Consider the following 25,794-nt stretch of genomic DNA (forward strand, 5'->3'; position numbering starts at 1 on the left):
GATGGAAAAGAGTTCTGATTTTACCTGATGGGTAATGGGGTGTGTAGTTATTGCTTCTCACACCTTTATGATGTAAGCTTTTAACCTTTCCATCCTGTATCTGCTCAGAGGACAGATGGGAGGTTTTCAAACAGCCCTTCTATGCTCTGTTGTTCCTGCTGCTTCCTGGGGGCTTCAGAATGAATCACTGGTACCAGGAATATGACTCTTTGGACATTACTATGGCCCTTGAAGTAGTGAAGGTTGGATCAAAGCCCTTTTACTCCTGAAGGATGCTGTTTTTAATGGCCTTTTATTTCTCTCCATCTTAGGCAAGATTTGACAGCTATTACTGCCTCTCTTCCTGGGCTCATAATTTTTTTGTCTTCTGCTGCCTTTTCTGTGCTTTGGACTTTGAGCTTGCATTTTTCTTAAGGCTCCTGCACTCTTGTACCAGAAGGAGAATGTTTACTGTGTGGTAAACCACTGCCATTTATGTTGCCATACATAGGGCAATATTCAGCAACTTGCAGAAAATCAAAAGTGAGTTGGCTTTCTTTTCTTTTTAAATCAAGAAATCTGCATCAAAACGGTGTGTTCCCCTTTTGGTACTTATGTTTATTTTTATGATGACTTTCACCTCCTGAATAGCTACTAATTTGTTGAGCAGGTGTGGGCCTTGCTCACTGCAGCTTGCGTTGTTGTGTGATGTGTGCTGCTGTAGATGTGAGTAAGCCCAGGGAGCTGTGACATAGGAGAGTTTCACCCAGCAGCCTGCCACATCAGGCTAAATGTGAGAGGGTGCAGCAGCTGTCTGTACCATCTAAATATATAAAAACCTAAGCAACCGTCTGGCTGGTAGCTACAACATGCACTGACCACCAGGGGGCAGATGTTCAATGCAAGAGCAGAAACCACAGGCATGGAAGCGTGGAACAGACTGGTGAATCTCAGAGCGAAGGAGGGAGGGGAAAGGGTGGGAAGAGATTAACCAACAATTTTATATGCATACTACAGGCCCTCAGCCTGGCCTGCAGGGATTGGGCTGAAACCAGCCCTCCAACATCCCCCAAGGGTCCCAGATTGCAAGAGGGCTCAGGGCCAAGCCAAGGGACCCCACCAGTGCATGAATCATGCACTGGACCTCTAGTATGTTATAAACCAGAAATCAGGACAGGTGATTTGACACAGAATTTATGATCATTTGCAGATCCATTTTGAAAGGGTGTAACACTAAATTGTATATTATCTAGTTCTGCATTTTCTTATCACTTTTTAAGTTGCATGAAATCAGAACTACCTTGAAAACCCAAGGTGCATGGTCACAGTAGCAATATAATTTATTAAAAATCTAAAACTATCCAAATTATATTAGATCCAATGTTTTGCTCATCTCAGAATCAATAACCAAAGCCCGAGAGAGTATTTTAAATGCAAATGTAAATTGCTTTCCTGAGATTTTTATTTGTTTACTAGAGGCCCGGTGCACAAAAATTTGTGCACTCGGGGGAAGCGGGGGTCCCTCAGACCGGCCTGTGCCCTCTTGCAGTCTGGGACCCCTCGGGAGATAACGACCTGCTGGCTTAGGCCTGCTCCCGGGTGGCAGAGGGCAGGCCAAATCCCTAGGTGCAGCCCCTGGTCGGGCTCAGAGCAGGGCCGATTGGAGAGTTGGGGCGCCTTCCCCTGTCATGCACAGAGCAGGGCAGATTGGGAGGTTGCAATGCCACCCTCAGTCATGCTCAGGGTAGGGCTGATTGGGGGGTTGGGGCACCGCCCCCTGTCACACTCAAGGCAGGGTCGATGGGGAGGTTGCGGCGCCACCCCCTGTCATGCACAGAGCAGGGCCCATCAGGGTGGTTGGGGCTCCATACCCTGTCACGCACAGAGCAGGGTCAATCAGGGGGTTGAGGAGCTCCCCCCTGTCACTCACAGAGTAGGGCCGATAGGGGAGTTGGGGCACCGCCCCCTGTCACACTCAGGGCAGGGCGGATCAGGGGGTTGGGGTGCCGCCCTCTATCACCCACAGAGCAGGGCTGATGAGGGGGTTGGGGCACCGCCACTGTCACACTCAGGGCAGGGCAGATGGGGAGGTTATGACTCTACACCATCACATACAGAGCAGGGCCCGTGGGAGGGTGGGGGGTGGGGTGCCACCCTCTAACACCCACAGAGCCGCAGGGCCAATCAGGGGGTTGGGGCACCGCCACTCTCATACTCAGGGCAGGGCCAATGGGGAGGTTATGGCTCTATCCCCGTCACACACAGAGCAGGGCCCGTGGGGGTTGGGGCCCCGCCCCCTGTCACACACAGAGCTGCAGGGCGATCAGGGGGTTTGGGCACTGTCCCCTGTCACACTGATCCCAGTGCCGGGAGGCCTCACGGCTCCGCTAATCCCGGTGCTGGGAGGCATATTACCCTTTTACTATATAGAATAGAGGCCTGGTGCATGGGTGGGTCTGGCTGGTTTGCCCTGAAGGGTGTCCTGGATCAGTGTGGGGGTCCCCACTGGGATACCTGGCCAGCCTGGATGAGGGGATGATGGCTGTTTGCAGCTGATCACACACCCTTCAGGATGGGGGTCCCCACTGGGGTGCCTGGCCAGTCTGGCTGAGGGGCTGAGGGCTGTTTTCAGGCTGGGACTGAAGCTCCCAACCGCTCCTTTTATTCTTTTTCTTTTTTTTTTTTTTATTCTGGGCCAGCTTTAGCTCTGAGGCCTTGGCTGCTGAAAACAGGTTTCTGGCCTTTGTTTACCATCTGTGTTTGATACAATGTTGCGGTCCAGCTGGCTGAGCCCCGCTGAGTAAAGCAGGTTTCTGGGGGTTTTTTAGCTTCTTTATTCGCAACATAGTTGCTTAGAGTTGCAGCTGAGATGCCGGCAAGTCAGGCGGGGAATGTTGGAGTTCTCCGTCACTGAAGCAAGCAAGCCTCCCTGTTCGCATCAGCTGCCTGGCTGCTGGCCGCCATCTTGGCTGCCAGTTAATTTGCATATCTTGGCCCTACTCTGTGAGTGACAGGGGGATTAGCCAATGGGAAGGGTAGCGGAGTGACACTAATTACCATGTTTCTCTTTTATTAGATTAGATTTGTTTCATTTGTTTGTTTAAAAGATGTGGTTAGAGGTACATTTTCTTTACATCATTTCTAAAGTAAGTGTGACATGTACAAAATTGATTATGAACTATCTATGAGGTAGAGTTAAATTTGTAAGTAAGGTATACTGGCAGAATAGTTCAGTCCTAGAGACAAAGACACTTGGATTCAAATTCCCATACCATTTTCAAACTATGTAAACTGGGAAAGTTAATAAATTCTGGGGCAATAACCATACCTGCTTTACACGGTTATTGTGGAGACTAAGATGCGCATAATGGTTGCTGCTAAGAATGATGAAGATAGGAAAAACAGAACATGATTAATTTTCTGAAACTTGCAAAGGGAAAATATACTTCCCAAGAAGCTAGTATTACAGTATTTGTGCTCACTTGATCAAGTATTAGCTTTATTTCTAAAAATAGTAGCCCCCCCCCCCACACCACCAAATTTCTAGACCCACCAACAGATTCTGAAGTTTAAGGAGTCCAAGACAGAGCATGGGTTCCAGATCCTGATTGTATGAATTTGAAGCCCAGGCTTGACCCTTCCTTGTGTGACCTTGGACAAGTTACTTAAGCTCTAGGTTCCTCACTACATATCTGGGTTTATATCTTGGAAAAACACAGAGTTAAACTTAAAGTTTAAATAAAGTAAGTGTTTAGAGCAGTGCCTGCCACATGGTAATGTCATATAAGGCATGTATATGTCAAATAGACATACAATGCCTACTTCTGTTATTATTATGATTATTATTATTATTCTTTAGGTTCCTGTAAAATAAATATTAAATGAGAGGCCTCTGTTTGATGAAGTCTTTTCCTCCTGGTTTGGCTAAATACATCCATCCTATATAATAAAGAGGTAATATGCAAATTGACCCTCACTCCATCAAGCTGTCATAAGATGGCTGTGCCCACAGCAGAGGCAGGGTTCCCATAACGAGCGATCAGCAGGGACCTGAGACTGAGTGGTGCCGGGCCAGGGGGCCTGAGGCTGTGCCCCCTGCCTGGTGGGGCTTGATGGGGGACCTCAGGCTGCGCCCTCCACCTGGCGGGACATGTGAGTGGGCGGGGACTTGACTCTGGATCCCTCGGTGTGCCCCAGACTCTGACAGGAGGAAGATTTTCATAAACATTTTACTAATTTTCTTTCATCTATGACACTTCTATTATAGAGAAAGGACAAATAGCAATATTAAAACATTTCCTCTAATTAATTCCCTTTTAATGTGCATGAATTTCATGCACCGGGCCACTAGTGTATATGTAATACTACTACATTTAAAAAACTGAAATTTAGACTTGTAACTTTCACACTGATCTCCCTATTCTTCTGAAATAGCAATGTCTTTTGTTTCTCTTGGCTGTTTGCTACCTTCTTGGTTAATTTCCATATCAAAGAGATAACTCTCTTCTGTTTAGAGGACACCATGTCTTTTATCTTAGGTTGTTTCCACAATATCTCTGGAACCATTCTGACCTTTACTTCCCTGTGAGGTATTTGCAGCTTGCCCAGCCCAGGTCAGAAGTCTATGTTGGGGTTATCATCTGCCATTATAACAGTTAGATAATTCGTTTCTGTGTGTATTCTAAGATATCCTTGTGGGGGGATTTTTAATTCTGTAGTTACAGTTAATAAATTATGTGAACCTGCTCCTTTTTCTAAATGTTTGGCATGCTGATTCATTCATCAAACAGAGGCTAGTATTGGAAGTAGCACAAGTAAAATGTTGTACCTATCTAAAAGGGATGCTGAAAGACTTGTAAAGCAAGGTTTCATCCATTTACCAATTTGTTATTGAGCACCCACTGTGGGCCAAATATACTTCTCAGTGCTGTGCTACATCAGTGAACATATCCTGACTCAGGTCCCTGTCCTCAAGTAGCTTACATTCTGCGGGAGGGAGATAGATAGTGTAATCACTGCTGATAGGCGCTATGAGGGAAAGCAAACCAGGATGTATTGTTCAGTGTTTTGTGTTGTAGACAAACAAACCTCTTGCTGCCATTTGGAGAAGAAAAAAAGGGGGATTTATAATAGGTTATTTCAGGAATTTCCAGAGGGGCTGGGGATTAGCTTTTATGCTCTAGCTCAGGGGAAAATCAAGCATCTACATGGTATTGCCCCAGTGGGAACCCACTGATCTGCCCAGTGCACAGCATGGGAATGTCTGCCTCAGCTGCTCCCCAGAGGAGTGGCTCCTTCCTAGAGGATTGGCTCCTTCCCTGAGTGGCCACACCCTCCTGTGCTCATTTCCCATGCCTCCCACAGCTACCTCTGCTTGGGAAAATTCTAGATGAAAGTGCCTGGGAAATGCAGTTCTGAAATTCCCAGCCTGTGTTGAGGAAGGTTCACTAGAAAGTGTGAAGGGAGCCAGTCTGCTCCCAGGATGACGTAGGAAGAGAGTAGAGGAGTTGCTGTTTTTTTATACAGAGTGGTCATGAAAGATGTATCCTTTAGAAATTGTGTGTGTGGCTTCTAGAAATAGATTCGCACCTCTACCACCCAAATAATAGCTTAAGTTAAAAAGTTCTACTGTTTTCCTACATAAGAACTCTGGAAGTAGGGCAATAGATGAGTCTATCAGGATCACAGGATTCTTGCACTCTCTCCACCATCCCTAGGATGTGCCTTTACCTGTTGGACTTATTGGTAAGCAGAATAATGGCCCCCAAAGATGTCCCTGGAACTTGTGCATATGTTACCTTACAAGGCAGAAGGGACTGTGCAGATGTGATTAAGTTAATGGTCTTGAGATGCAGAGAATGACCCAGATTATCTAGGAGGGTCCAATAGGATCACAGGGTCTTTACAAGGGAAAGAGGGAGATGTGGTGGGGGGAGAGCAGAGATGTGATGGTGGAAGCAGAGGCTGGAGTATGTGTGACTACAAGCCAAAAAATGAAGTAGCCTCCAGAAGCTGTACAGGGAAGGAAAAGGATTCTCCTCTAGAAATTTCAGAAGGATCACAGCCCTACTGTCACCTTGATTTTAGACCAGTGAGACCCCCTCCCTTTTCCCCCATGGGTTTGTTTGAGCCAAACTGATGACACATGCCAGGAAGCAAGATCTCAAATGCTCCCATGAGACCCATTTGGGATTCCAACCTCCAGAAATGTAAGATAATAAATATCTCTATTTCAGCTTTTAGGCTTTTCTGAATTTGCAGTAACTTGCTACAGAAACACTAGGAAACTAATATAGACCTCCAGCTCTTTCCTCTATATTCTAGGGTATACTCCGCTGAGCTTTTCTAGCAAATGAACCTAGTGACTTCTGCTAACGTATTAATGGTCACTGCTCTCTGGAAGTGAGGCTGGGAAATTTAATTGGCATCTAGACACATTGCTGCCCCAGCCATTATAAGAGTTTGTGACTACACAAGAAAGGGAAATAGAATTTGGATAGGCAACTAGAATCTCTGGTAAGGAGACCAAACATAAATCTAACGTAGGTAAGAGAACAGCCTTGTGGAGGTCTGTAGGGAGACTGTCCAAGACACAACAGGCTTTGTCACAAAATAGACCAATAGACAGTGATTAAAGGGATGACAGAAATAAACACAAGGTAATATGGGAGCACACAGAAGGCCATCTAATCAGCCGTGGTGGGTTTACTGGACAGTGTGCCCATCCCCTTGTTCAAGGCCAGTGCTTCCACTTTTATTCATTACCCCCAACCTCTCTTCCTTATCCCCTGTGGGACTTTGCTGCATTAATCATTTCCCCCCTTTTAGTCTCTCCATAGGTTCTTTCCCATCAACCTATAAACATGCTCAAATCTCTCCTACCTGAAAAAAAAACAAAAACAAAACTTTTGGTTGACCCTAAATTTCCTTCTAATTACTCCTCTCTCCTTCCTTTGTCATGACAGCTTCCTAAAAGAAAAATTACTGTCACTTTTTTTTATTCCCTCACCTTTCATTCACTCTAGAGCCCACTGCAGTTTTATGTCTGCCATGACATTCTTTTGCAATTTCCATGAAAAGGCTTCCATCTTGACCAATTCTATCTTTATCTTACAGAACTTCTCATCTTTTCGCCACTTCCAGGCACCAATTCCTCATTAATACCACCCATCCCTTCTCTTTCTCCCCCGATTAACCTCATACCTCTTTGTTTCTTTTCAGACTTTTTTTATTGGACTCTGCTATTGTCTCATGGCCCTGATCTCACCACACATACCCCTGTGTGATCCCATCCAGTTCTATGGCCTCAACAATCACCTATAATAACAAGAGCTAAAATTTAATAAGTACTTATTATGTCTCCTAAGTACTTTATGTGTGCATATTAATTTAATCCCCCGAATAACTTGTCAAATAAACTCAAGAGTCTGGAAGCTTTGCTAGAAATAAATGATAGAGATTTATTTAAGGGTCTTAGAGTTTGCAGACTGGGAACACAGCCAGGCAAAAACCCAGAAGTGTTCCAAAGAAGAAAGAAAAGTTAAAGTTCTTATAGCAAAAAGTATTCTTGAGAATTATCCATCATGCCATCTTAACTCTAGGTTTGGTCCAGGATGGTTATCAATCAGATGACTGGCAGGATGATGCGTGCCAGGAGGTCTGGTCATACCCTGGTCGTCTGGATAATGGATGTCATGTGAAAGCATACCTGATTACCTGGACATATAAGTCCTTCAGGGAGAAATTAGAGAGATACCTGGACGTCCAGATGTATATCCAGGCATTGACACAAGACTGGAAAGTTCAAAAAAGTTCCAGCTTCTAGTTAGAAAAAGAATAGAGTCCTCCTGTGTCTCCCTTCATGTTGATACTTTTAGCAGCTTATTTAAAGTGAGTCCATTTCATATATTCCCTATCTTTTCTCTTTCCTTATTTCCCCCTTCTGATCAGGATTATTCTTTCAGAAACCATCATAGATCAAACAGTAGAGGAGACTAAAGGGTGAATGCATCCTTGAACCCATGGATATTAAATAGTGAATCTCCCTATCCAACCTGGGAGTGGCCAAGGCCAGAGGTCTATACCATATAGCTTTTGTGTTTCACTAGGATTACCCAATAAATCCCACATCATCTTCTCTAGTCTGTCTCCAACCAATGAGAACTTTTTAAGTTTATAACAGAATTACATGGATGGTTGTTTGCAACATAAAGAAGCTGAAGAGCTTAAATGTCACTATCCAGGAGTTAACCATAGGAATTCATCCCAAATTTGTGCATATTGTCCAGTTGTCTGGTGGTTTTGCCAGGATTCTCACTATTTGCTGTCCTTAAGGCTGTGTGAACAGTAGCATTATAGGAAAAGGAGAAACCATGAGCAGTTGTTTCCATGGTAGTGTTAATAAACCATTTGTCAGGTATTTTTGCCTTCTAGAGAGTATGTGTGTGGAGAGAGAGAAAAAAACATCGATGTAAGAGAGATACATTGATTGGTTGCCTCCCGTACATGCCCCAACTGGGCATTGAACTTGCAACCTAGGTATGTGCCCTGACCAGGAATCAAACCCACAACTTTCTGAAGTATGGGATGACTCTTCAACTGAGCCATACTGGCTGGGCATTTGTTAGGTGTTCTTCATGTAATATCAGCTGAACTTAAAGTTGAACTTTGATTTTGTTATGTAATCAATTTTTTTAAAGAATTTTTTTAATTGATTTCAGAAAAGGAGAGAGAGAGAGAGAGAGAGAGAGAGAGAGAGAGAGAGAGATATGATAAGAGAGAATCATTGACAGCTACCTCTCACAGACTTCCTATTGGGGATGGAGCCCAAAACCCAGGCATGTACCCTGACCAAAATCAAACCAATGACCTCTTGGTTCATGGGTGGACACTCAACTACTGAGCCATACCAGCTGGGCAATAATAATTTTTATAAGGTTTTTTGATCACTCCCTTTGGTGGGGGGAGGGAGGATCCACCAAACTAAACCTGAAGTATTAGACATGGGTATTTGACCATAAACTCAACAATTACTTTGGCTTTTATGTTAAGCAAAAGTAAAAGCCCATTGAATAAAAACATTTCCATTAAAAGAATAGCAAAAAGGAATAAGCAGAAATATAAAATTATTTACCTAACATTCTAAGGTTGTCTTGGGATCTTTGTTTGAGGTGATCTATCCTTTTTAAATAAGAAATATGATTCTATGAGTCAACACCATTTAGCAGTCAAGTATCTGTCAAAGAAAACCCAATATGGCCCTTTCCTTCTGGGCTATAGAGTCTTTTTGTAGATGTGTCTCCCAGTATACAAAAACTCCGGGTCAGAGATCACATTTTAGTTCATCAGTCTGTCTATCGTTATTGAAGGATTCCTCTGCTAACTTGGTGTTATGTTTCAAATCTTCTAGATAAAAATTTTACAGTATGGCATTATATCTCCTTTTACTAATATTGAATCCTTCTGACAGGAAATCAATTTCATAGGTCTGCCAGTAATTATCTCAAATGGAGACAAGTTATGCTGTCCAAAAGAAGTGGAACGTAAATTCATTAGTGAAATCGGTAGAGTGTTTAGCCACAATAAGTTAAGACACTCAGTAAATTTTACCAGTGAGTTTTTATTATTCCATTTGTCCCTTTTACCAGCCCAGAAGATAAGGGGTGGCAGGTACAATGAAAATGCTGTAATAGCCAAATTTCACAAACATGTTTTAGTATTTGTCCCGTGAAATGAGTTCTGCCATCACTGTGCAGTTCTAGGGGAAGATCCCATGGAGGGTTCTAAAAGTATTTTTGCTACTGCTTGAGTAGTTGTTTTTCTACATGGGAAAGCTTCAACCCAATGAGAAAATGTGAAAATCATTGCTAACACATTTCTGCATCCAGAAACTTGAGGTCATTGAATAAAATTAAGTTGCTATATCTCCCAAGGCCCAGAAGGTAGGGTAAAATGTCCCATTGAGCTATATAAAGGTTTTCTAGGATTATGTTTGTGACAAACAAGACATTTCTTGTATATGTTTCAGGCAGTTTTTGAAGAGGGGATTCCAGAAATACTGATGGCCCCTTTGAATAATTTATCAGTGTCCTAATGAGTTTACTCATGAAAAGGAAAAGTCAAAATTTCTCGAATTGCTTCTGATAAAACTATCTCTTATATAGTCCACACCAGAGACCCAATACTTAATGGTATTTACAGCCAACTCTCACCCATTTTTTTGCTTTTCAGTTAAGGAAGCTCGTTGCTGTCTTTTTTATACTAATTTCTCTAAGGTCAGTTTGGAAGACACTGAAGCTATTAATTGTGGCTTTGGCTTTTGCGTCACAGCAATTTTGCAACTTGATCTGCCATTGCATTTCCTTCTGCTAATTTGGAATCATCTTTCATATATCCAGGAATCTTTATAATAACTAAAGCTTTAGGGAATCAAATAGCCTCTAATAGGCTTTTTACATAAGTGCTATGTTTTATTGGTTTTCCAGATGAGGTTAAAAATACCTCTGTTTCCACAGCATTCCAAACTCAAGTCCAAAGGCGTATCTGCTGTTTGTATCAATATTGGCTGTTTTGAGCTTTGCTAATATACCAACTCTGGTCAGAATGAATAATTCAGTTTGTTTGAGCAGATTTAGCCTGTGGGAGTGGCTTAGCTTCAGAGACCTTAACCTCAGAGGGATTGGTATCCAACTTAATAATGTCCTTCTAAAGATTTAAGATATGAACCATTCGAAAACCAGATTATTTCAGTGTTTCCAAAGGATTTTCTTTTGAGTCAACTCAGGATTAATACTTGGTCTGTGAGTGAAATACAATCAAGATCAGACCTATCAGTTCAGGGAATGCAAGGTTGCCAGATTCAAAATGTTACATTTATAAATAGTGACATTAGGTGGAGACAATATTAAAATTTCATAAGAAGTTAGTCTATACACAGACAAACATTGGGTATGATGTTATTCCCACAAAGCCTTTACAACATGAGGTACAAATACAGTCAAAGAAAACCTGAAACTAATATTTCAAAATCTGCACTAGCATAGCTGTGGCTGCATGGCACTCAAGGAGGGGTCCCTTTGACACAGAATCCATCCGTAGGCCTTAAGGTCTAAATTGATCACCATGTTTTTGAGCAGGCAAGCCTAAAGCATCTCCTTGTCTTTCATGTACCAAAATGGAAAACAGTGAAACATAACTGGATGTCTTGAGACAGGAGAAGACAGGAGACTGCCTTTTTAAAAAAAAAAAAAAAATTAGTTTTCAACTACAGTTAGTATACAGTATTATATTAGTTTTCTGTGTATGCCCTAGTGATTAGACATGATATAACTAACTAAATGATCATCCAGATAAGTCTTGTACTCATCTGACACTATACATAGTTATTAGAATATTATTGACTATATTCGCTATGCTGTATTTTACATCCCCATGACAATTCCTTCTTGAAGTAGACCCTAATACTTGTTTGGAGATGATGAACTCCTTTAGCTTTTTCTTATCTGGAAACTCTTTATATGTCCTCCAATTCTAAATGATAGCTTTTCTGGGTAATCTTGGTTGTAAGTCCTTGATTTTCATTGGTTTCAATATTTCTTGCCACTCCCTTCTGGTCTGCAAAGTTTCTGTTGAGAAATCAGCTCATAGTCTTATGGGAGCTCCCTTGTAGGTAATTAACTGCATTTCTCTTGCTGTTTTTAAGATTCTGGTCTTTGTCTTTAATCTTTGGCATTTTAATTATGATATGCTTTGGTGCAGGCTTCTTTGGTTGAATACAGGCCACGTGGGGAGTGAGGGGGCACATCTGGAGTGTCCAGCTTGGGTGATCACAGAGGCTGTGCAATGGGCCCTACACAACACCTACTATATAAGGCCATTGTGAAAAGCTCAGGATATAGGAGACATAGCAGCTCTACAAAGTACATAGAAACAAACAAAGGGAGGCTGCCAAAGTGTGGAGACAAAGAAGCATGTCCCAAATTAAAGAACAGAAAGAAACTCCAGCAAAAGAACTAAACAAAATGGAGACAACCAATTTACTAAATGCAGAGTTCAAAACAGTATTTCTAAGGATGCCTATGAACTTAGAACTTTAACAACATTTTAAAAAGGGGATAGAAATCATAAAATCAAACCAGTCAGAAAGGAATGCTACACTAACTAAAATGACAATAATTTACAGGGAATCAAATGATGAATAATCTACAGAAAGTAAAGCCAGGAATCAAATCAGCAATTTGGAATATAAGAAAACAAAAAACAGAACAGTAAAAGGAAAACAGAATCTAAAAAAATGAAGACAGTGTAAGGAGCCTTTGCGACAACTTCAAGTGTGCCAACATTCACATCATGGGGATGCTGGAAGGAGAAGAGAAAGCAAGAAATTGAAAATCTATTTGACAAAATAATGACAGAAAACTAGACACACAGTCCAAGAAGTGCAGCTGTTTCCATACCTTGGCTATTATAAATAACTAGAGGCCTGGTACACAGATTTGTGCACTAGTGGGGTCCCTCTGCCTGGCCTGCAGGGATCAGGCCAAAATCAGCAATCCAACACCTCCTGAGGGGGCCCAGAGTGCAAGAGGGCACTCAAAGTTGTTGTCACTCAGCAGCTCCTGTGTTGAGCATCTGCCCTTTGGTGGACAGTGCATGTCATAGCTACCAGCCAGTCAGCCAGTCGGTCACTTAGGCTTTTATATATATACTAGGGGCCCGGTGCACGAAATTCGTGCACTGGGTGTGGGGGGCGGGGGGGGGGGGAGAGTGTCCCTCAGCCAAGCCTGCCCCCTCTCACATACTGGGAGCCCTCAGGCGTTGACCCCCATCACCCTCCGATCACCTGATCGGCCACTTGCCCAGGCCTGACGCCTCCGCCAGAGGTGTCAGGCTTGGACAGGGGACCCCCATCTCCCCCCGATCACTGGCTCTGGCCCCCGCCCAGGCCTGAGGCCTCTAGCCCAGGAATCATGCCTGGGCAGGGGACCCCCATCTCCCTCTGATTGCTTGCTCCACCCCCCGCCCAAGCCTGATGCCTCTGACCCAGGCTTCAGGCCTGGGCAAGGGGACTATCATATCCCCCCAATCCCCGGCTCCGCCCCCCACCCAGGCCTGATGCCTTGGCCAGAGGAGTTGACCCTCATCACCCTCCGATCACCAATCACCGGATCGGCCCCTTGACCAGGCCTGAGGCCTCCAGCAGAGGTGTCAGGCCTGGGCAGGGGACCCCCAGCTCCCTGCAGTTGCAGGCTCCACCCCTGCCCAGGCCTAACTCCTCTGGCCTAGGCGTCCGGCCCGGGCAGCAGGGACCTGCAGTGGCAGTGGGGGGCACCGTGATCATGGGCTTTGCTTTAGGCCCAGGCAAGGGACCCCTAGCTCCTGGGACTGCCAGCTTCGACCGTGCCCAGCTCCCATCGCTGGCTCCACCCCTACTTCCTGCTATCACTGGCCAGGGCAGCAAAGGCGCCTGATTCTCCGATCATGGCTGGGGGGGCAGGGCAAAGGCCGCCCCAGGGCCGCCTTTGCCCTGCCCCTCACCTCTTAGCTCCCCCCTGGGTTTCCGATCACTGTCAGTGGCAGGGGGCTTCTTCCTGCTTTCCCTTTCGCCTCCCTGCATTGTGCCTACATATGCAAATTAGCCGCCATCTTGTTGGCAGTTAACTGCCAATCTTAGTTGGCAGTTAATTTGCATATAGCCCTGATTAGCCAATGAAAACGGTATCGCTGTACGCCAATTACCATTTTTCTCTTTTATTAGTGTAGATAGATGCTGCAGTGAACACAGGGGTTCATCTATCTTTTTGAGTTAGTGTTTTGTTTTCTTTAAATAAATACTCAGAAGTGGAATTGCTAGATTAAATGGTAGTTCTATTAATTTTTTTAGGAACCTGCATACATTTGTCCATAGTGGTTGTACCAATTTAGGTTCCCACCAACAGTCAACAAGAGTTCCATTTCTCTACATCCTCTCCAATACTTGTTATTTATCTTTTTTATAATAGCCATTCTAACAGATGTGAGGTGATATCTAATTGTGGTTTTGATCTGAATTTCTCTGATGATTAGTAATGTTGGGCTCCTTTTCATATACCTGTTGTCCATCAGTATGTCTTCTTTGGAAAAATCTTCTGCCCATTTCTCAATTGAAATTTTTGTTTGCTATTGAGTTGTATGAGTTTTTATATATTTTGGATATTAACCCCTTATCAGATATATGATCTGTGACAATTTTCTCACATTCTGTAGGTTGCCTTTTCATTTTGTTGATATTTTCATTTGATGTTCAGAAATTTTTTTAGCTTGATGTAGTCTATTCTTTATTTTGTTACCTTTGCTTTTGGAGTCAGATCCAAAAAGTCATTGCCAAAACTAATTATACGGAGCTTACTGCCTGTGCTTTCTTCAAGGAGTTTTGTGATTTCAGGTCTTACATTCAAGTATTTATCCCACTTTGAGTTGATTTTTGTGTATTGTGTAAGACAGAAGTCCACTTTCATTCCTTTGCATGTGGTTGTCCAGTTATAACAACACTGTTTATGGAAAAGACTGTCCTTTTCCCCATTGTTTATTCTTGGTTCCTTTGTTGTAAATTAATTGACTTTATATGTGTAGATATATTTCTAAGTTCTCTAGTCTTTTCCATTAATTTATGTGTCTTTTTAAATACCAATACCATGCAGTTTTAATTACTCTAATTTTGTAATATGGTTTTAAATCAGGAAGTGTAGTGCCTCTAGCTTTGTTTTTTCTTTCTCACGACATTTTTTTTTTTTTTTGGCTATTTGGAGTTTTCTGTGGCTCCACACAGTTTAAAAAATATTTTTTCTATTTCTGTGAAAATACCATTAAATACCATTAAATTTTTACCATTAAAAAATTTATAGGGATCACATTGAATGTGTAGATTGCTTCAGGTAATATGAACATTTTAACAATGTTAATTCTCCCAATCCAGGAACACAGAATGTATTTCCATTTCTTTCTGTCATCTTCAGTTTTTTTCATCAGTGTCCTATAGTTTCCAGGTATAGCTCTTTCACCCCCTTGGTTAAATTTATTCCTATTACTAGGTATTTATTCTTTTTTATGCAATTGTCAATGGGATAGTTTTGTAATTTCTCTTTCTGATAATTTGTTATTAGTGTATAAAAACACAACAGATTTTTGTATGTTGATTTTGTATTCTGCAACTTTACTGAATTTGTTTATTCTAACAGTTTTTGGTGGACTCTTTGGGCTTTTTAAAATTCTTCTTTTGGTGTTAAGCTCTAATTAAATTTGTTATTTACTGAGTTCTTTAGAAACAGAGAGGGAAGGAAAAGGAGGGAGGGAGGGAGGGAGGGAGGGAGGGAGGGAGGGAGAGAGAGAGAGAGAGAGAGAGAGAGAGAGAGAGAGAAACATCAATTTGTTGTTTCACTTAGTTATGCATTTATTGGTTCTTGTATGTGCCCTGACCAGGGATCAAACACACAACCTTGATGAATCAGGATGATGCTCTAACCAATTAAGCTACCCAGCCAGGGCTTGGCTTTTCTATATTTAATATTATGTCATCTGCAAATAAAAACAGTTTTACTTCTTTATTTCCAATTTTCATGCCTTTTATTTATTCTCTTGCCTTATCACTCTGGCTAGGACTTTCAATACTATCCTATATAATAAAAGAGAAACATGCAAATTAGCCATCCCTCCACTATGCTCAAGCCATGCCCACCAGCCAATGAGGAGTGAATATGCAAATTAACCCAACAAAGATGGTGGGTAATTTGCATACACAGAGCAGAGTGGGAGAGCCAGCAGCTTGTGGGGATGTGGCTCCCTCGGTCCGGGAAAACCCAGAGTGTGAGGAGCACCAGGAATGCTGGGAATCATAGTTTTGATGGCAGCCCCAGGACCAGAAGTGGAAGCCCAGAGCTCAGGGAGCACCAGGAATGCTGGGAATCATAGTTCTGGTGGCAGATGGATCTCCTAGACAATAGAGCAGCTGTGGGCAAACTATGGCCCGCGGGCTGGATCCGGCCCATTCGGCTGTTCTATCTGGCCCGCGGAGCCAAAAGAGCGGAGGGTTCTCTTGCTCTCCCCTCCGCTCCTTCACCAGCAGCAGTGTTAACATGGCAGCGTCGGAAACACGGCCGCAGCTCCTTCTTCTGAGTCCAGTTTAAGAACCCATTGTGGCCCTCGAGTCAAAAAGTTTGCCCACCGCTGCACTAGAGCAAAGTGAGCCTGGAGCAAGTTACTGTTGCAGTGGGGGATGGAGGGAAAGCAAAGGTGAGAGACGTAAGTAAAATCAAAGTGTCTGGGAAAAATTAAAGGGAATATATCCTAAAACTTCCAGGAAATCTCCACCAATGGAGCAAAGAAAAAAAAATGCCTCTATTATTCTGTGAGCAACAAACCAAACTGGGTTGGGGATCTCGGACAATTCGCTCATATGAATGCAAAGACAGAGAGAAACTCCCGGATTGGAGAGGGCTCCCCTGAGGGCTCCCAGATTGGAGAGGGTGCAGGTCGGGCTGAGGGACCCCCCCCTCCACTCCCCCCCACTCCCACCCACTCCCACCCCAGTGCACGAATTTTCGTGCACCGGGCCCCTAGTGTTTAATAAAACTGATGAGAGTGAACATCCTTGTGTTCTTCTGATCTTAGAAAAAAAGCTCTCAGCTTTTCACCATTAAGTATGATGTAAGCTTTGGGTTTGTTATATATGGCCTTAATTATGTTGAGGTATGTTCCTTCTGTATTCACTTTGTTGAAAGTTTTTATCATATATGGATATTAAATTTTGTCAAAGGCATTTTCTACACCTGTTAATATAATCGTATGATTTTAGTCTTCATTTTGTTAATGTGTATCACATTGATTTACTTGTGGATATTGAACCACTCTTACATCCTTGGAATAAATCCCACTTGATCATAGTGTTGAATTGTTGAATTTGTTTTACAAATATTTTCTTGAAAAATTTTGCATCTATGTTCATCAGGGATATTGGCCTATAATTTTCTTCTCTTGTTGTGTCCTTGTCTGGTTTTGGTATCCAGATTCAGGGAATGTCATATTCATTTCTATAACCCTAATGCCTAGCACATACTAAGAAACCAGTTGGTATTTTGATGTGACATGAGTTGAATTTTGAAGCAGGAATTTTCTAGTTCAAGAAATTGAAGGAAAGATGGGTATTGCAGGCAGATGAAACAGCACATTCAAAGGTACAGAGGTATGAAAGAGCAAAATAAGTTTGAGAAAATGTAAGTAATTCAGGAAGGCCCAAAGAAAGAAAGTATGCCTGAGATGGACCCAATGTGATATCAGAAAATTAACAGAGTTGGGATTAGGAAGGGCCTTACTAGTATATGCTAAGCAAAAAAGTTTGAACTATATCTGAAAACTTTGAGGAAGCCAAGTTGAAGGATTTTAAATTGTGATGTACATGATGAGATTTGTGTTTTTAATCAGATTTGTCTAACAGCTAAGTAAATGGTGGATTAGAGGGGCCCAAAGTAAAAGCAGAGAGAAGTCATTTTAATAAGTGAGGAGGACTCAAAGGCAGTGGCATTCACATGAAGAAAGTGTAGGCTCATGAGCTTCTTTAAGATCAGTAGGATGTCACCACTGACTAGCTTTGGGCCCAGGAAAATGGAACATGTTTTTAACTGGAATTCCCCTTTGGCCATCTTCCACCCCATCTTCACTTAATTTGCCTCTTATATCCTCAACCCTGACTTCCCATTAATGGGTGATGAATAATAACAGAATATATCACATCTATTTCTCATTTAAAGAAAAACAAAATATAAATGTTAATGCTGGCACAGGCCTTGGAGATCACCCAGACCACCTCCTGATTTGATAAATTATTGAACTCAGAATTTTTGAAAAGTGACTTTTTATGGTAACTCTGAAAATCAGTGACTGGATACACAGTCACTCTTTATTGAATCAACTATTTAATTCTCCACATAGTACTTGTATCTAATCTTTTAATATGTATTTGCTTATTTTCTGCCTATCCTTGATATTGTAATGTAATATTAAAGAGCCTTTGACTGTCTAAAACAATGTTTTGCCCATATAGTAAACACTTATTGAACATTTCTTAAGAAAAGAATGAGCCAGATATAATTAGGTTTGCTTCCTCCTGAACCAATGACTTTTTTACAGGACCTTGGCTTGGAGGTAATCCATAATTCTATTTCCTAATCATTCCTATAGAGACTAAAATTTACCAAGTATTAACATTGTAGTTCACGTGGCTTCAGATAGTGAAGACCTAAAAATAACCATCACTATATATTTTTTTAAATATTAACCACTAATCACCTCACACCCATTAGGATGACTACTATCAAAAAATAAAAAATACATATATGTAGTAAATAAGTGTTGCAAGGATATAGAAAAATTATAACAAATGTTCTAGTTAGGAATGATGCAGCTACTGTGGAAAACGGTATGGTGGTTCCTTAAAAAAATTAAAAATGAAATGATCCAGCAAATGCACTTCTGGGCATATAACCAAATGAATTGAAAACAGGGACTCAAAGAGATATTTTGTACACCCATGTCCATAGCAGCATTATTTACAATAACTAAAAGGTAGAAGCAACCCAAGTGCCCATCAATGGATGAATGGATAAACAAAATGTATTATACACATGCAATGAATATTATTCAGCCTCAAAAAGGACGTAAATGTTTCCATGTGTTATAACGTGGATGAACCTTAAGCACAATATGTTAAGTGAAATAACAGTCACAAAAGGACAGGTACATATAATTCCACTTATATGAGACACCTGGAGCAGTTAAATTTACAGACAGAAAGTAGAAGGGTTGTTGCCAGGGCATGGGGAGCTGTGTGAAGAGATAGGGAATTGTTGTTTAGTGAGTGTAGAGCTCCAGTTTTGAAAGATGAAGAGAGTTCTAGTCATTCACAACAATGTGATCAAAAGTTTGTATCCAAAGATTTATCAGCAATTGTTAATACTGTCTCCATTATAAGTGGTTTTAATATGTTGTGAAGAAACTAAACATATCCAAAGTGTTTCAGTGAGGATGCAGTTGTTTTTATTCCATCCTACATAGACAATAGGAGGAGGATCTTCTCGATGGGTGAGCAGTGGCATTATATCGGCACTTACAGCCTTGGCACGCACAGTGTAGTCAGCTAATTGTGCTGCTTGTTTCCTAAAATAATGAGACTTTTCTATTTTTTTATGCTTTAGGAAAGATTAAGAAACTTCAAAGAGCTCCAAGCTAAATTTCAAAAGCTTGATGTGCCATCCCTTCCAGGACCTATTAAATCCCTAGCAGGTGTTTCTCCAAAGGGTGACATTGGAAGCACACAGTCAGCGAGGATTTGGGCCAATGGGAAACCCCGCTCATCCAACCACAATCAGCCCCCACCATATTGTTCCAGTGGTGAACCCCAGTCTCTTGAACCCCAGAAAATGAAGTTGGCACCAAGGAGTGATATTCAGAAATGTTCTAATTCCCTGGAACCTCCAGGAAGGTCTACTCATTCTGCAGAAAATTCACAGAAGGCTTCTCTGCCTTTAGATGTGAATCGGTCAAACGCTAAGGTAACCGATAAGAAGAAAGAGGTGGCCAGTACCTTCAGAGACAAGCTCCGGAACTGGGAGAAGGTTTCATCTCAGAAAAGTGACATGTCATCAGCCCTTTGCCTTGCCGGTTGTGGAAGTGGGGCTCTCCATCTAGAAGATCAGAAAAGCACGGGGCTCACTACTTCAGAGGAGCCCAGGAAACAGCTGGAAATAAAAGGCTCCCAGACTCTTCCTTCCCAGAGGCACTTCATGGCCCAAAGAAAATCACATGTCACCTCAGAAGATCCCACATTTCTGCTTTCTCAACATGGAAAGAAGAGCCTAGGAAAGGCCAGTCCTGAGAGGAGCCCAGCAGGGAGCACCTGCCAGCCTATCTATGAGAGTGAGCTTGCCAGCCAGGCTCCAGGTGAGAAATCTAATCCCCACAGGTGCTGGGGGGGAGAGCTCATTGCATTTTTCCAACTTAAAGCTGGGGAACTTGAGAAGGTCACATATGTGACCTCAGCAATCTTTGCTCTAAACGCAGGTATTATAGGAGCATCTGCTAAATTGTAATTTTCAGGTTTGGGCAAAGTGACTAATCTCCTGGAATTATATTGAGAGACAGTTTGAGCAAACTTGGATTTGAATCCTAGTTCTACTTCTTGCAAGATGCATGAACTTGGGCAATCTGCTTAACTTCATAGAGCCTGATCTGCTCTCCTACAAATCAGATTCATCACCAGTCTTCCCTGTCTTAATAAACAGGACAACCGTCCTCCTGGTTGCTCATGCCCAAAATGTAGGAGTCATGCTCTGTTCCTCTCTGCCTTCATTCTTTGTATCCAATCCATCAGCAAGCTCTTGGTTCTATTACTAAAATATGTTCTGGATCCCTCCACTTCTGCCATCTGCCCATGTCCACACTACAGTCATCTCTAGCCTGGACCACTGCAATAGTCCAACTCATCTTCCTGCTTTCACACTCTGCTCTCTTATATTCTGCTCTCTTCCTAGCAGGCACAGTGATCCTCTAAAACATAAGTTGTATCACATAAGGCTCCTGCTCATATTCAACTCGTCATCTTACGGTGTTCACATGATCTGGTCTTTGCCTACCTTTCTTACCTTCTCCTCTCATCACATTGGCCTTTTTGTTGTCCCTTAGATATATCAAGCTGGTTACACCGTAGGGCCTTTGCACTTGCTGATTCCTCTGCCTGAAACACTCTTCCCCCAGGTCTCTGATATCTGACTCAAACATTTCATCAAGGTCTCTGTTCAGTATCACCTGATGTGAGTGGATCTTGTGGATCATTCTATCTCAGTGGTCGGCAAACTCATTAGTCAACAGAGCCAAATATCAACAGTACAACGATTGAAATTTCTTTTGAGAGCCAAATTTTTTAAACTTAAACTATATAGGTAGGTACATGGTTATTAACTTAATTAGGGTACTCCTAAGTTGGCCTTTACTAAAAACGTCCTCAATCTGATTGAGGTACGTTCGCTGAGGTCGACCCCTTCCAACTCTCCCATCCACACTCGTCTTGTATACTTGTTTTGTCTATCTCAATGATCGGCAAACTCATTAGTCAACAGAGCCAAATATCAACAGTACTTCTTCAAAATAGACTCGCCCAGGCCAAAAACCGACTTCTGCACATCGGCCACGAAGTTTCAATCGCACTGTTCGTGCACGCCTGCATGTGGTATTTTGTGGAAGAACCATACTCAAGGGGCCAAAGGGCCACATGTGGCTCACGAGCCGCAGTTTGCCGACCACTGTTCTATCTAAAATAGTCATGGCACCCCATCACTATCTTCTTACATTGCTTTGATTATTGTCATATCACTTCTTCCTACTTACTATATTATGTATTGGTTTATCCTAGTAAAATGTAAGTTACATGAGAATAAGAACTGTATTTACCACCATATCCCCAGAATCTAGAAGGACAAGGCTCCAGGTTCAGTGGTTCTCAAAGCATATTTATTGAATGACTGAAATGGACTGATGAGGTGGGTGGATGGATTGCCTGCTTCTAATCTCTTTGAACTTAGAATAGCATCTAAATTACTACTCATTTCAAGGTCCTGCTTCTTTTGATCCCTGTTTATGTCTCTGACTTGCCTCCTGCCTCTTCCCCTGGCTCACTAGCCCATAGTCAACACACTGGATTTCTTGCTGTTCCTTCAACAGACTTTGTTGTGACTCGGGACCTTTACTATTGCTGTTCCCTCTTCCTAAAAAAAAACCTCTTTTTTAAAAAACTTTTATATACTAGGTTCATGGAGGTCAAAGTCAAATAACACTTCCTGGTAAATCTTTTTTAGCCTCCCTATCTAAAGACCACTTGCTCACCACCAAGATTCGCACTCTTTATATCATCCTCTTTTTTATTTCCTTTATAGAACTAACACATCTTGTCTGTTTACATGTTTATCATCAGTCTCATCCTATAAGAATAAAATTATCTTGTTTGTTTGTTTACATGTTTACATCAGTCTCCTATTAGAAGGAAAATTCCTGAGGGCAGAACTGTGTCTGCTCTTATTCTTGTTCAGCTCTATCCCCAGCCCCTAGAACCATGCCTGGAATATAGTAGACAAGTAATTACTGATGAGTAGATGGGAAAGAAGATGGGATCAATGGGAGGAGGGTTATGTGGGAGGGAAGGAGGAAGGATGGCTTGATTACCTACCTGGTGGAACTGTTATGAGGATTAAAAAAGATAACCCACGTAAACCGCTGAGCACACTGACTGAGAATAATTAGGGGCCCAATAAGCAAGCGATCATTTGCTTTCACTGTCATGTCCTTAATTTGATAAAGACTAAAATTACTGACATTGGATTATAGCCTCAGAAGAGAGAAACTTTGGCCCTGCTGGGAGGGCAAGAACGAAGCCACTCCCGCTTGAAGAGGACAGCAGGGCTTTGAGAGTCTCACTGGTATATTTGGGAAACACTAGTCAGCTCCTTTAGTTGTACCATGTAATCAACCCCTACTTTATGTAAACCAAAAATCAAAGAGTTTGGTTACTATAAGAATTTGCATTATTTTCCGAAGAAGCAGATATAATTTTCATCTATATTATTGGAATTTCTGTTGAGTTTGGCTTATTAGTGCAGAAGGATAAAATATGCAAAACTGGGATTATCCTGCCAAATTCCAGGACACAAAATCCACAGGTGCCTCGGTACCACCATAGTCAGCCTTGAAGCCTGTGTTAGGCTACAAGCCCTGGAAATCAGAGATCAATCCTGATTCCTCTTTATAGCACCCATGTTATTGCCCACCATAAGTCCCTAAAGAATCCTTTCAGTTATTGTCCATTTCCTCTGAATTGGGCCCTGTACTTGGTGCTAGGGAAAGGTCAATGTGTCTTAGTCCCTGCCCACAGGAGCCTAACTCAGTGAGAAGTTAGACCAGCCCCTCTTATAAGCCACAACACTGCTGGAGAGGTGTTAACAATGTGCTACGGGGATATAAAACAGAGTCCTAGATTTCTGGAAGCAATCAAGAAAAGCTTCTAAGAGGAGGTGTCATTGGAGCAGGGCCTTAAAGGAAGAGTTGAAGTTTGGCATGAAAGATAAAAGGGAACAGCATTCTAGGAACCAGGAATGGCATGAACAAAATCTTGGATATACGAAAGCTTTTGAAGGCCTGTAAAATCCAATTTGGGAACTGAGAAGCCAATGATGTGAGTGAAAGATGTTCTGGCTTCAGGTCAGGGAATTCGGATAATAAAATCCAGTAAGAAAATAATCTGGAAATGTCGATTGGGGCTATGTGCTGTTTAAATGCCAGAGGAGGGAGCCAACAAAGGGCATGCTGAGGAAATGGCAGTTCATCCTCTGGGCAGCAGGACGGTGACAAGATCAGGGCCGTGTTTCGATCTGGACACTCTGGCTACTGGGTGGAGTATAGATGTGGGGGGAATGAGAATGAGGCAAGGCAACTCATCAGTTTCTCCCCACAGGCCATAAAATGGAAACAATTGACAACCTACATTGTGGCTTTTTGTGCTCAGAAAAAGAGCCAGATGTCAAACATCACCAGCTTCCCAAAACGAAACCACTGCCTTCTGTGGAGTCCCTGGGTCCTCCTCCCGTGAAGCCACCGAAGCCTCCAGGAGTGAGCCTCCAGGCCTTCCTGAGGCGGACAGCTGCGGTTCCCAAGACCCCCAGGGAAGGTGAGGAAATGCACAGCCCTCACAACACAACCCCACCACCACCACTCACAGTGGGCCAGTATCCCCCCCCCCCCCTCCGCCACCTCCCTTTCCGCATGAGCGCCCAGTGACAATGCTGAACTGCTTCTCCAGGGCTGGACATCCATCACTGCTCATTCTCACATAGAGGCCGTGGCAGCTTGCCCGTGAAATGACAAACCTGCGGGAATTGGCCCCTTATCGCTCCTGAGCCAGCCCGCTTCCCCTGAGAGCCTTGCATTTGATCACTGGGAATCCGTCCAAGAGGAAGAAAATGAAAAGGAGCAGGGCAGGGAGGCAGAGCGCCTCTGTGTTTCCCACAAAGTCTGTGTTGTCAACACAGCCTGTGCAGTAGACGAGGGGGAGGCAGCCAAAGGGAGGCAGTCAGTGTGAACTTGACCTGCGGTCATGATGGAGGTCCCTCAGGCCTCTGCAATCTGCCTGCAGTAATTCACTGAAGGGCTCCCACCTGCCCCGACTGGTCCCTTCCAGGACTGAGGCACCTGGGAAGCCATTTCTCTGTGCTGTTATGTGTCTAACTCTGACACATAAAGGCGCCCTTGCTCATATACACCCCCACTCCAGACTCACCCTATTGTCATTTTAAACACCTTTGCTCTGTCTGCTCTAATGAAACGGGGAGGAGAGGGAGGGCTGTGCTAACATGTTTTACTGTGACCATGAGTGCCAGCAGATGGGGCACTAAACGAGCTACTTCTAGCTCATTGGTTGTTCGTTTGACTGCTCTGGGCAACTTCATGGTTAAATTTCTTGAACTCAGTGGTTCCCAAATTTTCGTGTGCATCCGAATCACCTAGGTGACCTGTTAAAACACACTACTGGGCCCCATCCCAGAGTCTCTGACTCAGTTGGTCTGGGTTGGAGGCCTGAGGATTTACCTTTTTAAAGAGTTCTCTGGGGCTGCTGATGCTGCTCCAGGGACCACGCTTGAAGAACCACTACTATAAGTCATCTTAGGTCTCATCCTAAAAGAAAATTCTATATAGAAAAACAGGGTTCTTAGCATTATATGTTAAGAATACAGCCACCTCCATATCGGGGAAGTCTATACATGTTAAATAATTTAGAGCTCAAACCATCTCTCTGAAAGGGAAGAAGGTTGTGAGAGGACATAAAACAAAGTACTAAGTCTTTTATAATAAAACTAGGAGCCCGGTGCACGAAATTCGTGCACTGGGTGTGTGTGGGGGGGGTGGGGGGGAGAGTGTCCCTCAGCCAAGCCTGCCCCCTCTCACATACTAGGAGCCCTCAGGCGTTGACCCCCATCACCCTCCGATCGCCTGATCGGCTCCTTACCCAGGCCTGACGCCTCCGCCGGAGGTGTCAGGCTTGGACAGGGGACCCCCATCTCCCCCCGATCACTGGCTCTGGCCCCCGCCCAGGCCTGAGGCCTCTGGCCCAGGAATCATGCCTGGGCAGGGGACCCCCATCTCCCTCTGATTGCTTGCTCCACCCCCCGCCCAAGCCTGAAGCCTCTGACCCAGGCTTCAGGCCTGGGCAAGGGGACCATCATATCCCCCCAATCCCCGGCTCTGCCCCCCACCCAGGCCTGATGCCTCAGCCAGAGGAGTTGACCCTCATCACCCTCCGATCACCAATCACCAGATCGGCCCCTTGACCAGGCCTGAGGCCTCCGGCAGAGGTGTCAGGCCTGGGCAGGGGATCCCCAGCTCCCCGCGGTTGCAGGCTCCACCCCTGCCCAGGCCTAATGCCTCTGGCCTAGGCATCCGGCCCGGGCAGCGGGGACCTGCAGTGGCAGCGGGGGGCACCGCGATCGTGGGCTTCGCTTTAGGCCCAGGCAAGGGACCCCTAGCTCCTGGGTCTGCGACCGTGCCCAGCTCCCATCGCTGGCTCCACCCCTACTTCCTGCTATCACTGGCCAGGGCAGCAAAGGCGCCTGATTCTCCGATCATGGCTGGGGGGCAGGGCAAAGGCGGCCCCAGGGCCGCCTTTGCCCTGCCCCCCAGCTCTTAGCTTCCCCTTGGGTTTTCAATCACTGTCAGTTGCAGGGGGCTTCTTCCTGCTTTCCCTTTCGC

General features: G+C 43.6%; 1 protein-coding gene across 1 annotated transcript in view; it reads left to right on the plus strand.

Annotated features, from left to right (window-relative positions):
- The window catches only part of FYB2 (FYN binding protein 2), a gene marked incomplete at both ends in the record, with an annotated part of 100,905 nt that overhangs the window by 21,461 nt on the left and 53,650 nt on the right, over positions 1-25,794 (plus strand). Inside the window, 2 exon segments of the mRNA XM_081085755.1 lie at positions 19,203-19,947; positions 23,507-23,719. Coding sequence (XP_080941881.1) covers positions 19,203-19,947; positions 23,507-23,719 — 958 coding nt within the window.

This window comes from Myotis nattereri, assembly GCF_964212035.1.
Source record: "Myotis nattereri genome assembly, chromosome: 3".
Classification (NCBI taxonomy): domain Eukaryota; kingdom Metazoa; phylum Chordata; class Mammalia; order Chiroptera; family Vespertilionidae; genus Myotis; species Myotis nattereri.